This window comes from Salmo salar, chromosome ssa06 (genome assembly GCF_905237065.1).
Source record: "Salmo salar chromosome ssa06, Ssal_v3.1, whole genome shotgun sequence".
Lineage (NCBI taxonomy): Eukaryota > Metazoa > Chordata > Actinopteri > Salmoniformes > Salmonidae > Salmo > Salmo salar.
Window position 1 is genome coordinate 87,165,275 of NC_059447.1, and position 16,138 is coordinate 87,181,412.

At 43.3% G+C, this 16,138-nt stretch overlaps 1 protein-coding gene across 1 annotated transcript in view; it reads left to right on the forward strand.

Annotated features, from left to right (window-relative positions):
• The window catches only part of rgs6 (regulator of G protein signaling 6), a 173,232-nt gene that overhangs the window by 92,166 nt on the left and 64,928 nt on the right, over positions 1–16,138 (forward strand). The window contains exons 3-6 of the mRNA XM_045721114.1: positions 10,247–10,343; positions 11,494–11,544; positions 12,464–12,570; positions 15,870–15,921. Coding sequence (XP_045577070.1) covers positions 10,247–10,343; positions 11,494–11,544; positions 12,464–12,570; positions 15,870–15,921 — 307 coding nt within the window. The remainder of the gene's footprint in view (positions 1–10,246; positions 10,344–11,493; positions 11,545–12,463; positions 12,571–15,869; positions 15,922–16,138) is intronic.

The following is a 16,138-nucleotide window of genomic DNA, read 5'->3' on the forward strand; positions in this document are numbered from 1 at the left end:
GTGAACCATTATCTTACTGTCTGCACTAGATATTCACTGTCTGCCTGACTGTGTTTGACTTGGCACATTCATTGTGGGTATAAATAAGGCCAGGTACATTGGCGTCTAACAGAAATCCCATCATTCATCAGCCTGAGGTGTTCTGCACCTGACCTTGAGACATTTATTCAGCCATCAACTGGCAGTACTTGTTAGAGAGCGAGTGATAGGGAGGCAGAGAAAGAGGTGTCACGAATCGGCTCCTAGCCCGTAAAAAAGAGGGAGACAACCTTAGAGATAACGGAATAACAAAAATATATTTATTAAACAAAGTAAACTACATCCTAGTAACAATGGTGTGTGTAGTCCGTAGAGTAAGTGAGTGGATGGGTACATAGATGGGGATAATGAGGGGTGTTGAGAGGTGCCAAAGCAAACAAAAAGCCACAAAGTTACACAACTAAAATCCAACAGTGTGTCTGCGTGGAGAGAGTCTCCTCAAATGAATGGGGGAAAGGTGTATGTGTCCCAATTCGCTGACGACACTCCCGGCTCCGCCCACCAACATCCTATTAAGGAAAACAAGAGCAAAGAGAAAGAATTCGGCAGACAGAGTGGGAGGGGAAAGAGGAAGAAGGCAGAGAAAGAGGAGAGAGAGAGAGAGAGAGAATTAGAAGGAGCGAGAGAGAGAAAGAGAAGGGAGGGAGAGGGCGAGTGAGAGAGAGGACAGAATGAGAGAGAGAGAGAGAGAGAGAAAGAGAGAGGGGAGAGAGAAAATAATTGAGAGAGGGAGAGAGAGAGACAGAAAGAAAGAGAGAGAGGTGCTCACATAACTTTCATTAGTTGGCTAAGGTTAGCATGCTAGCTAGTTACAGTGCCTTCAGAAAGCATTCTCACCCCTTTACTTTTTCCACATTTTATCATGTTACTAGGGCTGTGTTGACCATATTACTGCCACACCAGCAGTCATGGGACATGACTGCAGTAAAATTCCACATGACTGTTGAGTCACTATAATCTATTTTTATGCACTCTGGTTTTGTGTTGGTAGTACCCGTCCCTAATGGCCTGGTACTCAGGGCTCTATTGTCCCTCCATCAGGTCCTAATGGCCTGGTACTCAGGGCTCTATTGTCCCTCCATCAGGTCCTAATGGCCTGGTACTAAATCACATCAAACACTGATTATCAAAACAGTATCCTGCTTTTAAAAGACACCTTTCTGTGAATAATCAATTTGAAGAAAGAAGTTCAACAGCAGGTTGAAACTGAGTGTAAAACATGTTCTTTGTGGAGGTTGTTTCAAAGCCTAACACAACGAAATGGACAGCGCTTTCTAAAGTGATGATTCATTCAAAACAGCCATATGGTACGGGGGAAAAAATGTATGAAATGTATGCATTCACTACTGTAAGTCTCTCTGGATAAGAGCGTCTGCTAAATGACTAAAATGTAAAAAAATATATATCCATATTTTATGTTATTTTACCGTTATTTTACCAGGTAAATTGACTGAACACATTCTCATTTACAGCAATGACCTGGAGAATAGTTACAGGGGAGAGGAGGGGGGATGAATGAGCCAATTGTAAGCTGGGGATGATTAGATGGCCATGATGGTATGAGGGCTGAAATATATAAAGGTCATCTCGTCAAACAAGTGAGGCTCTCCAGTCTCCATGCTCATCCGTTCCTCATTCAACATATTTAATACTACTTCACTCATCCTGCTTTAAATGTCTTCCATCCTAGCTGTTTTACATTCCCTGAGACCAACTTGAAATATTTCCAAGCTCACATATTGTCAGATTGTCAATAAACAGCCGCACTAGTGATCTCCTTTCTGTATCTTCAAATTTTATGCGAGAAAAAAACCCTGAATATGCTGGATGCTACGCTTTAATTAGATCGTTCAGTGCAGATATGATACGCTGCCAGACCGCACCGGAGTGTCACTCCATACATCTAGTAAAGGCAGATCAAAGTTGAATCAATGTCTTTGAAGATCACATAATGATTCATTAGTATTCTTTATAACATAACCTACTTTAATATCATAGTATAACGTTACTGTCACACCAAGAAAAACAGCACCTAATTTCTTATGAGATTTAGGATGGTTAGATGAATAGTCCATCAACAATTAATATCATGCGGCCAAAACTCAACAGCGCGCGAATGTAGGCTACAAGGCAGAATGTGCTTTGACTGGAACAAAATACAGGAAGGCTACGTATATTTTTTTGGTATCGATGAAGGTATTTGATTGGGGAATGGGGATCCATTTTTATGATGGGGAAATTATAATCAAATCAAATTTTATTGGCTTACATACGCGTGTTTTGCAGATGTTATTGCGGGTGTAGAGAAATGCTTGTAATGCACACCATAATACACACACACACACCCACGCACACAAACACTTACACACACATGCACACAAACACTTATACACAATACACACAAACACTTACACACACACTCACTTTGCTTGTACTCATGTTATAGCATGTTATTAAGTTAACGCTTGACTTTTGTATTAATTATTTTTAATAAAAATGTTGTATCTAGATGTCATGTATTCATTATCTTTAACTGGTTAAATGTTTGTAGTTTACATGTTTCAGTAATGATTAACATAGTCGTAAATCTGTGCTTGATTTATTTTTTGGTATATTTTGGCATTTTTATACACATTCTGTATTTCCACTGAAGAAAGCAATAATTAATCAGCACACTACCGTAAATAAATGGACACTTCCGGTTATAAAATGGGGGGGTGAGTACCACCCTACCGAAAGTGGCTGTGCCATTCTGATAACTGATAATCTGCTAGGTGGTTGCTACTTAAGTCCCCAGGACATTCACAGTATTAGTCACGACTGCCTTCTCTTCTTGTGCACCAGAGGCATGGAATAGTCTACAATCCATGCTTCATCTAGATATGTTAGTGCCACTGAATTCATTTAAAATATTGATGGGAGACTCTGTTACAGAGGAGTGTAAATGCTTTTTTTTAGGCTGGATCATGTTGTTGTATGTTTTAATTCTATAATGTATTGATTGTTGCTGCCTTCTTGGACAGGTCTCCCTTGAAAAAGAGACTGGGTCTCAATGGGCGTTTCCTGGTTAAATAAAGGTTAAATAAAAAAAAATTGTTGAGACGTTGTAGTCTAAACTGCCTGGTATGTGTAAATACCCATTAGCTGTCAGCATGTCCAGTTGTTAGGTACTAATGTGGATTGTGACACTAGGCAAGGTTATGAGCTGTCCTGTCTGTTCTGTAACATAACATTTGATCACTGTCCAATCAAAGTTCAATCAAAGGTATTTATAAAGCCCTTTTTACATCAGCCGATGTCACAAAGTGCTTATACAGAAACTCAGCCTAAAACCCCAAACAGCAAGCAATGCAGATGTAGAAGCACGGTGGCTAGGAAAAACTCCCTAGAAAGGCCAGAATCTAGGAAGAAACCTAGAGAGGAATCAGGCTATGAGGGGTGGCCAGTCCTCTTCTGTCTGTGCCGGGTGGAGATTATAACAGAACATGGCCAAGATGTTCAAACGATCATAGATTACCTGCAGGGTCAGATAATAATAATCACAGTAGTTGTAGAGGGTGCAACAGGTCAGCACCTCAGAAGTAAATGTCAGTTGGCTTTTCATCGCCGATCATTCAGAGTTAGAGACAGCAGGTGCGGAGGAGAGAGGGTCCTAAACAGCAGGTCCGGGACAAGGTAGCACGTCCAGTGAACCGGTCAGGGTTCCATAGCCGCAGACAGAACAGTTGAAACTGGAGCAGCAGCATGACCAGGTGGACTGGGGACAGCAAGGAGTCATCAGGCCAGGTAGTCCTGAGGCATGGTCCTAGTGCTCAGGTCCTCCTAGATAAGAGAGAGAAAGAGAGAGAGAAAAAGAGAGAAAGAGAGAGAGAAAGAGAAAGAAAGAGAAAAAGAGAGAGAATTAGAGGGAGCATAATAAAATTCACACAGGACACCGGATGAGACAGGAGAAATACTCCAGATATAACAGATTGACCCTAGCCCCTCGACACAAACTTTTGCAGCATAAATACTGGAGGCTGAGACAGGAGGGGTCGGGAGACACTCTGACCCTGTCTGACCAAACAGGCAGGATATAACCCCACCCACTTTGCCAAAGCACAGCCCCCACACCACTAGAGGGATGTCTCCAACCACCAACTTACCGTCCTAAGACAAGGCCGAGTATAGCCCACAACGATCTCCGCCATGGCACAACCCAAGGGGGGGGCGCCAACCCAGACAGGAAGACCACGTCAGTGACTCAACCCACTCAAGTGACGCACCCCTCCTAGGGACGGCATGGAAGAGCACCAGTAACCCAGTGACTCAGCGCCCGTAATAGGGTTAGAGGCAGAGAATCCCAGTGGAGAGAGGGGAACCGGCCAGGCAGAGATAGCAAGGGCGGTTTGTCACTCCAGTGCCTTTCTGTTCTCCTTCACACCCCTGGGCCAGACTACACCCAATCATAGGACATACTGAAAAGATGAATCTTCAATAAAGACTTAAAGGTGGAGACCAAGTCTGCGTCTCTCACATGGATAGGCAGACCATTCTATAAAAATGGAGCTTTATAGGAGAAAGCCCTGCTTCCAGCTGTTTGCTTAGAAATTCTAGGGACAGTAAGGAGGCCTGCGTCTTCTGATTGTAGCGTACGTGTAGGTATGTATGGCAGGACCAAATCGGAAAGATAGGTAGGAGCAAGCCCATGTAATGCTTTGTAGGTTAGCAGTACTACCTTGAAATCTGCCCTAGCCTTAACAGGAAGCCGGTGTAGAGAGGCTAGCACTGGAGTAATATCATAAAATTTTGGGGTTCTAGTTAATATTCCAGCAGACATGTTGAGCTGAAAAAAAGCTGTCCTTGAAATATTTCTGATATGTTCGTTAAAAGAGAGATCAGGGTCCAGAGTAACGCCGAGATCCTTCACAGTTTTATTTGAGATGACTGTACAACCGTCAAGATTAATTGTCAGATCCAACAGAAGATCTATTTGTTTCTTGGGACCTGGAACATGCATCACTGTTTTGTCAGAGTTTAAAGTAAAATGTTGCCGCCATCCGCTTCCTTATGTTGAAAAACAGGCTTCCAGTGAGGGCAATTTTGGGGCTTCACCGTGTTTCATCGAAATGTACAGCTGTGTATCGTCCACATAGCAGTGAAAGTTAACATTGTGTTTCCAAATGACATCACCAAGAGTTAAAATATACAGTGAAAACAATAGTGGTCCTAAAACAGAACCTTGAGGAACACCAAAATGTACAGTTGATTTGTCAGAAGAAAAACCATCCACAGAGACAAACTGATATCTTTCCGACAGATAAGATCTAAACCAGGCCAGAACTTGTCCATGTAGACCAATGTGGATGTCCAATCTCTCCAAAAGAATGTGGTGATCGATGGTATCAAAAGCAGCAATAAGGTCTAGGAGCACAAGGACAGTTGTAGAGCCTCGGTCTGATGCCATTAAAAGGTCATTTACCACCTTCACGAGTGCAGTCTCAGTGCTATGATGGGGTCTAAAACAAGACTGAAGCATTTCGTATACATTGTTTGTCTTCAGGAAGGCAGTGAGTTGCTGCACAACAGCTTTTTCATTTTTTTTTGAGAGGAATGGGAGATTCGATATAGGTCAAGGTTTGGCTTTTTCAAGAGAGGCTTAGTGAGTTTGGTACACATCTTGTGGATAGAGAGCTGTTTATTATGTTCAACATAGGAGGGCCAAGCACAGGAAGCAGCTCTTTCAGTAGTTTAGTTGGAATAGGGTCCAGTATGCAGCTTGAAGGTTTAGAGGCCAAGACTATTTTTATCAACGTGTCAAGAGATATATTATTAAAAAACTTGAGTGTCTCCCTTGATCCTGGGTCCTGGCAGAGCTGTGCAGACTCAGGACAACTGAGCTTTAAAGAGGAGAAATATGCAGATTTAAAGGGGAGTCTGTAATTTTCTTTCAAATGATCATGATCTTTTTGTCGAAGAAGTTCATGAATTTAGCACTGCTGAAGTGAAGGCCATCCTCTCTTGGAGAATGTTGCTTTTTAGTTAGCTTTGTGACAGTATCAAAAATAAATTGTGGATTGTTCTTATTCTCCTCAATTAAGTTGGAAAAATAGGATGATCAAGCAGCAGTGAGGGCTCTTCGATACTGCACGGTACTGTCTTTCCAAGCTAGTGGAAAAACTTCCAGTTTGGTGTGGCGCCATTTCCGTTCCAATTTTCTGGAAGCTTGCTTCAGGGCTCGGGTATTTTCTGTATACCAGGGAGCTAGTTTCTTATGACAAATGTTTTTGTTTTTAGGGATGCGACTGCATCTAGGGTATTACGTAAGGTTAAATTTTGTTCCACAGTTAGGTGGTTAACCGATTTTTATACTCTGACATCCTTGGGTAGGTGGAGGGAGTCTGTAAGAACGTCTAGGAATCTTTGGGTTGTCTGAGATTTATAGCACGGCTTTTGAATGATCCTTGGTTGGGGTCTGAGCAGATTACTTTGTTGCGATTGCAAACATAATAAAATGGTGGTCGAATAGTCCAGGATTATGAGGAAAAACATTAAGATCCGCAATATGTTTTCCATGGAACAAAACTAGGTCCAGAGTATAACTGTGGCAGTGAGTAGGTCCAGAGACATGTTGGACAAAACCCACTGAGTCGATGATGGCTCAGAAAGCCTTTTGGACTGGGTCTGTGGACTTTTTCATGTGAATATTAAAGTCACCAAAAATTGGAATATTGCCTGCCATGACTACAAGGTCTGATAGGAATTCAGGGAACTCAGTGAGGAATGCTGTATAGGACCCTGGAGGCCTAAAAACAGTAGCTATAAAAAAGTGATTGAGTAGGCTGCATAGATTTCATGACTAGAAGCTCAAAAGATGAAAACGTAATTTTTTTTTGTAAATTGAAATTTGCTATCGTAAATGTTAGCAACGCCTTTGCGGGATGCGCGGGGGATATGGTCACTAGTGTAACCAGGAGGAGAGGCCTCATTTAACACAGTAAATTCATCAGGATTAAGCCATGTTTCAGTCAGGCCAATCACATCAAGATTATGATCAGTGATTAGTTCATTGACTATAACTGCCTTGGAAGTGAGGGATCTAACATTAAGTAGCCCTATTTTGAGATGTAAGATTTCACAATCTCTTTCAATAATGGCAGGAATGGAGGAGGTCTTTATTCCAGTGAGATTGCTAAAGTGAACACCGCCATGTTTTGTTTTGCCAAACCTAGATTGAGGCACAGACACTGTCTCAATGGGGAAAGCTGAGCTGACTACACTGACTGTGCTAGTGGCAGACTCCACTAAGCTGGCAGGGTGGCTAACAGCCTGCTGCCTGGCCTGCACCCTATCTCACTGTGGAGCTAGAGGAGTTAGAGCCCTGTCTATGTTCATAGATAAGATGAGAGCACCCCTCCAGCTAGGATGGAGTCCGTCACTCCTCAGCAGGCCAGGCTTGGTCTTGTTTGTGGGTGAGTCCCAGAAAAAGGGCCAATTATCTACAAATTCTATCTTCTGGGACGGGCAGAAAACAGTTTTCAACCAGCGATTGAGTTGTGAGACTGCTGTAGAGCTCATCACTCCCCCTAACTGGGAGGGGGACAGAGACAAATATTCGATGCCGACACATCTTTCTAGCTGATTTACACGCTGAAGCTATGTTGCGCTTGGTGACCTCTGACTGTTTCATCCTAACATCATTGGTGCCAACGTGGATAACAATATCCCTATACTCTCTACACTCGCCAGTTTTAGCCTCAGCCAGCACCATCTTCAGATTAGCCTTAACGTCGGTAGCCCTGCCCCCTGGTAAACAGTGTATGATCGCTGGATGATTAGTTTTAAGTCTACTATTGCGGGTAATGGAGTCGCCAATGACTAGGGTTTTCAATTTGTCAGAGCTAACGGTGGGAGGCTTCGGCGTCTCAGACCCCGTAACGGGAGGAGTAGAGTCCAGAGAAGGCTCGGACTCTGACTCCGACTCGCTTAATGGGGAGAACCGGTTGAAAGTTTCTGTCGGCTGAATGAGCGACACCGGTTGAGCATTCCTACAGCATTTCCCTCCAGAAGCCATGAGAAAGTTGTCCGGCTGCGGGGACCGTGCGAGGGGGTTTATACTAACGTTACTATCTGTACTTACTGGTGGCACAGACGCTGTTTCATCCTTTCCTACACTGAAATTACCCTTGCCTAACGATTGCGTCTGAAGCTGGGCTTGCAGCACAGCTATCCTCGCCGTAAGGTGATCGTTCTCCTGTATATTATGAGTACAGCGACTGCAATTAGAAGGCATTATGTTAATGTTACTACTTAGCTACTTAGCGTCTGGTGGAGGTCCTGTAGAACCATGTCCAGATAAAACATCCGGGGTGAAAAAGTTGAATGAAAAAAGTAGAGCGAGGGAAAAATAAAAAATATAAACTGGTAATTAAAATGTAAAAACAGTAAAGTTGTCAGGTAGCAAAGAAACATTAGCAACAAACCGCACAGCAGCACGTAAACAAGTCTACTGTTGATTGTGATGTTTAGCCAGAGGCTGGAGGTGTATGTCTCCAAACTACTCTACAACTGGGTTTTACATGACTGTGGTACCGTTCTGCTGAGGAAAGGTTACAGCATTGTGTTCACCCCAAAATATACAATTAATGTTGATGATATAGGCTAGTGTAGATTTGGGTGGTAGAGTATAATTTGGACAGATATATACTGCAACACAGTGGAAGGTGCTTTCCTAAACAGGTCAAACGAAAGTACATGTAAATACCTAGTCAGTTGTACCACTGAATGCATTCAACTGAAATGTGTATTTCCACATTCAACCCAACCCCTCTGAATCAGAGAGGGGGAGCTGCCATAATCAACATCCACAGCACTCAGGGAATAATTGCCTTGTTCAGGGGCAGAATGATAGACTTTTAACCTAGTCAGATCGGGGATTTGATCCAGCAACCTTTCGGTTATTGGCCCAATGCTCTAACCATTAGGCTACCTGCCACCCCATATGTACCAGTAGAGTACATAAAGATGGTAGGTTTTAACCTACATGAGAACATACCAGTAGAGTACATAGAGATGGTAGGTTTTAACCTAAGTTCAGTACATGTATGTTTTGCACGTCCTTGTATGTCAGATGTTCTTGGGTTTTTGTGTGTTTCCCACTCTATACAAGTGTCAGCATGATTTTTTTGTCACATGATTCATTGAATGTGCATTTCTCTCCCTATGGTTGCTTGCTAATTTTGCTCCAGAATTGTGTTCCCTTCGCTCTCTCTATTTCTCTCTCTTTCCTTCTCTCTCTCTCTCTCTCTCTCTCTCTCTCTCTCTCTCTCTCTCTCTCTCTCTCTCTCTCTCTCTCTCTCTCTCTCTCTCTCTCTCTCTCTCTCTCTCTCTCTCTCTCTCTCTCTCTCTCTCTCTCTCTCTCTCTCTCTCTCTCTCTCTCTCTCTGTCTAGCACACATACACACACACAGTGAGAAGCAGAGGGATGACAACATATAATCTAAACACCAAACAGCTAGATCAAATATAATCAGATTTCTCTGCTCTGAGGTGGAAACATGTTTTATTACTGGCTACAGGGCGATTAATATGCATAAGGTGTGCGTGTGTGTGTGCATGCCTGTGTCTATGTGTGTGTGATGTGACTGGAATTAAAATGTCAACGGTCTGTGTTTCTCCTCATACTCAAACCCGCCGTCGACACATCACACTCTCTATAAAGTTGATAGACTTGAGCGTTGTATTTAATGCTCTGGAACTAAACGGGTTGTAGCTAAGTGCTCAGTAAAGCCACGTAATAGGCCTACAGATGTGATGTCATCGGTTGTGACCAATCGTGTAATTTATTATTAATTGTTCATTTCCAGAATAACCTGTATAAATAAAGGTTCAATGAAAATAATGTGTGAAGTGGTGCATGGGTAAAGAGGAGGGGGGGGGGAACTCGGGGTTCTTTTGAAGATAGGTCCCCCCCGCGATGAGAGAGAGTTCCGAGGCCGCGGGGACGACAGGTGACCTTTAACCTCGCGTCTATGTCTTCTTATGTCCGTGACGTCAACTCTACCGGCTCTCTAACCTGCATCTTGTTACTTACTTGAACTCTGACCTAAGCTCTCATACAGTGTTTACCTGTACACCTTCACTCTCACCTACTCTTCATCATTCTCATTTTAACCGCAACCTTCATCTTTTCAAAACCTACCTTACCTCAATCTCTCCTCTCCCTGCAGATTGAGGAGATAGTGACCCGTATCCAGGATGAGACTGAGGGTGTTCCCATCAGAACTGTCAAGAGCTTCCTGACCAAGATACCCAGCGTCGTCACAGGTGAAAAGTGTAGAGTTGCAGACAGACGTGTCTTTGTGTGTGGCTGCGTCTGTGTGTGTATCTGGCCCACACACACACACACACACACACAGAGCCACAGAGCCACAGAGGACCATGAGCAGAGCAGCATATCAATAAACACTGTTACTAATGCGCAACGGCTGGCGCTCAAACACGGATATCAAGAGAGAAACACACACGGACGCATGTAGGCAACATTTCTGTAGTTGAGAGGATAGTCTCTCTTTCTCTCCTCTCTCTCTCTCAGTTTCTTTCCCTCTCTCTCCTTTTCTCTCCCTCTCTCACTTTGTTTCTCTCCCTCTCTCTCTCCATTTCTCTCCCTCTCTCTCTCCTTCTGTTTTTCTCTCTCTGTTCTCTCTCTCCCTCTCTCTCTATCCCTCTTTGTTTATCTCTCAATGTTTCTCTCTCTTTCAGCAGAAGCTAAAGCTTTTATTTTACACAGGGGAGGTTTATATTGAGTAAATAGTAACTGCACTATTTTCACTCTTTGGTTTAACTCTGCCGAAGTAACTCTGCCAAAGTAAAGAAAAACCTACGCTTGGCGCAGTGGTCTAAGGGACTGCATCGCAGTGCTAAGGCGTCATTACAGCCCTGGGTTCGATCCCAGGCTGTGTCACAACTGGCCGCGACCGGGAGAAATATGAGGTGGCACAGAATTTTCCCAGTGTCATCCGGGTTAGGGGAGGGTTTGGCCGGCCGGGATGTCCTTGTCTCATCGTGCTCTAGTGACTCCTTGTGGCGGGCCGGGTGCCTGCAAGCTGACCTCAGTCGTCAGTTGGACGGTGTTTCCTCCAACACATTGATGCGGCTGGCTTCTGGGTTAAGCAAACAGTGTGTCAAGAAGCAGTGCGGCTTGGCAGGGTCGTGTTTCGGAGGATGCATGGCTCTCGACCTTCACCTCTCCCGAGTCTGTTGGGGAGTTGCAGCGATGAGACAAGACTGTAACTACCAATTGGGGAGGAAAAAGGGGTAATAAGTATAATAATAATACAAAAATTATAATTATAATACGCTTGTGTGTGTGTGTGTGTGTGTGTGTGTGTGTGTGTGTGTGTGTGTGTGTGTGTGTGTGTGTGTGTGTGTGTGTGTGTGAGATCTATAACAGTCATCTCTGTCTCTTGTCTACCAGGTGCAGACATAGTGCAGTGGCTGATGAAGAACCTATCCATTGATGATCCTGGTGGGTACACGTCATGAAGACTATTTGAATTATTTTTTTTAAATATTCAATGACAATTAAAGCTTACTAAACATGTATTAAACATATAATACACCATTTATAAACTCTTAATAGTTACATGTTTGAAATTGTCTCTTCCTTGTAGTGTTACTGTACGTGGATATGATTCAGGATAATGAGTTTTGTATTCAAAAGCTGAAACATCTTAATAAGCCTTCAGTAAAGTATGAATCTGTTATAAACTGACTGTTGACATCTAGTGGAAGCCATAGGAACTGCAATTTGGGTCCTAATAAATCGTGTAGAAAAGCATTGGAAAATCCAATGACCTCCAAAAAATTTTCCCTGGATGGATTGTTCTCGGGGTTTCACCTGCAAAATCAGTTCTGTTATAGCCACAGACATTATTTTAACAGTTTTAGAAACTTTAGAGTGTTTTCTATCCAAATCTACCAATTATATGCATATCCTAGCTTCTGGGCCTGAGTAACAGGCCGTTTACTTTGGGCATGCTTTTCATCCAGATGTCAAAATACTGCCCACTAGCCTTAAGAAGTTTTAATAAGCATTCAGTAAAGTATGACTCCGTTATAAACCAGTAATAAGGCCCGAGGAGATGTGGTATACGACCATTATATCACGGCTAAGGGCTGTTCTTGAGCACGACGCAACGCGGAGTGCCTGGGTACAGCCCTTAGCCGTAGTATATTGGCCATATATCACAAACCCCTAAGGTGCCTTATTGCTATTATAAACTGGTTACCAACGTAATTAGAGCAGTAAAAATACATGTTTTTTTCATACCCGTGGTATACGGTCTGATATACCACGGCTGTCAGGCAATCAGCATTCAGGGCTCGAATCACCCAGTTTATAATTGTAAGTAAATCACTGACTGCGTCCCTTCCTTTTCCTGTAGCTGAGGCGATGCACATCGGGAGTCTGATTGCTGCTCAGGGATATTTCTTCCCCATCTCTGATCACGTCCTGTCACTCAAAGATGATGGATCCTTCTATCGCTTCCAGGTAAGCAGTAAGACCAGATAAGGCTACAAGGCAGCTTCCAGGTGAGCAGTAAAACCATATAAGGCTATAAGGCAGCTTCCAGGTAAGCAGTAAGACCATATAAGGCTACAAGGCAGCTTCCAGTTAAGCAGTAAGACCATATAAGGCTACAAGGCAGCTTCCAGGTGGGCAGTAGGACCATATAAGGGTATACAGCAGCTTCCAGGTAGGCAGTAGGACCATATAAGGCTACAAGGCAGCTTCCAGGTGGGCAGTTGGACCATATAAGGGTATACGGCAGCTTCCAGGTAGGCAGTAGGACCACATAAGGGTATACGGCAGCTTCCAGGTGGGCAGTAGGACCATATAAGGGTATACGGCAGATTCCAGGTGGGCAGTAGGACTATATAAGGGTATACGGCAGCTTCCAGGTAGGCAGTAGGACCATATAAGGGTATACGGCAGCTTCCAGGTGGGCAGTAGGACTATATAAGGGTATACGGTGAGCACCACCATATAAAGCTATGACTGTATAAGGTTCGAAGGAAGATAAAATGAGATAAGGAGGGATTAGATAGAGATCCCAGCAAACAAAAATTGGTTCTGCGAATGTTCCCAGGACCTTGTGGTTGTGGGATAGGTGTCTTAACATTCCCCCTTCAACGGCTAAAACGCCCCAAATGTCATACATGTCAGAATTCTTCAGGAAGGATATCTGCACTGAGGAGCCAGATGGAACTGCCAGTGAGGGAAACTGCACCAATGTGACCAGTTGTTCTCTCACGCTACTTCCTGGTCTCTTGATGGCATCCTCTGTCCTTTTTTGTCTCCATCTCAGTCTAGAGAGGGAGATATGGCTTCTCCAAAGTGCTGCCCCGTGTTAATCTGACTGATTGAGAGGTACAAATATACTGTAAAGTACCAGTTACTTTCGAATTCAGTCATGGAACCAAATGAAAAACCAACCTGATCTGTGATCCGTACGACACAACACCACATCCCGCTAAGATACTTCCTCTGTTTCTACAAAGGAGGTCTGTGACCCTCATTAATAATGAATGGTGGAATATCCTGTGAAATATTTATCACAAAGAGAACAGTTAAGGGGGTCTCTATACACAAAGCCTCTCAGAGTAGCAGTGTTGATCTAGGATCAGGTCCCCTTATAATCCACATAATGTTATTCACTATGATCTTAAAGGCCAAACTGATCCCAGATCAGCATTCCTACTCTGAGATGCTTGTACCAGGAAGCCCAGAGACCTTCAAAGAGGGAAAACAAAACATTCTATTCCATGTACGGTATAGTGCACTACTTTTGACCAGAGCCCTGTGGGCTCTATTGGCCCTGGTCAAAAGTAGTGCACTACATAGGGAATAGGGTGCCACTTGGGATGCACACGATGACATTTCACCTCCTACCTACGTGGAGGGAACGCATCTCCGCCACAGCAGTCAGCCAGCCAGTCAGAAAGCTGAATAAAATAACTGAATGATTGGAGATAACGATGCAGGCGTTGACCTTGATTCTTCCTCTTAAAGTGAAGACGAGTCTGTGAGTAATAACACATTTGTGAGTGCTTATATTTGTCCTATTTTACACATGTGAATTGGAAATGTTTTATTTTTTTGTGCATATTCTAACGCTCACTGAGATACCCTTAGAGAGTGGGGTCATGGTCGCCAACGGCAACCCTGGAGCAATTGGGGTTAAGTGCCTTGCTCAAGGGCACATCGGCATATATTTCAGCTTGGGGATTCAAACTAGCAACCTTTCAGTTACTGCTCCCATGCTCTAACCACTAGGCTACCTGTCACCCTGGTGGAAGTAAAGGGGAGGAGGTGGAGTGTGTTTTGAATTTATAATGATAATCAACAGTACAAGTTATTAGCATTTCATTTGTTTAGCAGAAAGACAAACAGAACAACGTACAACAGAGAAAATGCTGTTGTCTGTCGGAAGCTTTCGCAGCATGACAAATGGAAAGCAGTCTACTGTATATTTATTTCTGTTGAATCAACTATACTGAACAAAAATAGAAATGCAACAATTTCAAAGATTTTATTGAGTTACAGTTCATATGAGGAAATCAGTCAATTTAAATAAATGTATTAGGCCCTAATCTATGGACTTGACATGACTGGGAATACAGATATGCATCTGTTGGTCACAGATCAGAAAACCAGTCAGTATCTGGTGTGACCACCATTTGCCTCATGCAGCGCGACACATCTCCTTCGCATAGAGTTGATCAGACAGTTGATTGTGGGCTGTGGAATGTTGTCCCACTCCTCTTCAATGGCTGTACGAAGTTTCTGGATATTGGCGGGAACTGGAACACGCTGTCGTGCACATTGATCCAGAGCATCCCAAACATGCTCAATGGGTGACATGTCTGGTGAGTATGCGGGCCATGAAAGAACTGGGTCATTTTCAGCTTCCAGGAATTGTGTACACATCTTTGCAACATGAGGCCATGCACTATCATGCTGAAACATGAGGTGATGGTGGCGGATGAATGGCACAATAATGGGCCTCAGGATCTCGTCAATTTGTGCATTCAAATTGCCATCGATAAAATGCAATTGTGTTCTTTGTCCGTACCCTAACCCCACCGCCACCATGGGGTACTATGTTCACAACGTTGACATCAGCAAACCACCCGCCATATATGTGCTCTGCGGAGGCCAGTTGGACGTACTGCCAAATTCTCTAAAATGACTTTGGAGGCGGCTTATGGTAGAGAAATTAACATTAAATTCTCTGGAAACAGCTCTGGTGAACATTCCTTTAGTCAGCATGTCAATTGCACGCTCCCTCAAAACTTGGGTCATCTTTGCCATTATGTTGTGTGACAAAACTGCACATTTTAGAGTGGCCTTTTATTGTCCCCAGCACAAGGTGCATCTGTGTAATGATCATGCTGTTTAATCAGTTTCTTGATATTCCACACCGGTCAGGTGGATGGATTATCTTGGCAAAGGAGAAATGTTCACTAACAGGGATGTAAACAAATTTGTGGGCAACATTTGAGAGAAATACATTTTTTGTGCATTATGGGAAATTTCAGCTCATGGGACCAACACGTTACATGTTACATTTATATATTTGTTCAGTGTATATATCTTTACAAAATGACAAATGTTTTTACTGTAAATTATTGCCTCTTTAATATTGTCCCCATGCCTTTCAACTCTCAATAATACCATTAATTCTCTCCATTCCTCTCTTCTACTCCCCTCTTCTATCCAAACATCTCTCTATTCCTCTCCTTCTCTCCTGTCCTCTTCTGTCCACTTCTCCCACACTTGACCCTCAGGCTCCATATTTCTGGCCTTCTAACTGCTGGGAACCAGAGAACACAGACTATGGTATGTCCATAGAAATAGTAAAACAGAAATTCCCTTTCAAATCAAAGCTCTGTGATGGATGGAAATTCTTTGTCTATGGCAAGTCATTCACTATAGGGGCTAGAAATTATAACACTACCTCCTATAGGACAGTGTCCCCATCACTCCTGAGGAACATTATAGATAGCCACAGCTCTCAGAACAGTCACAACTAGGAGACTACTCAGCTCCATTGGAC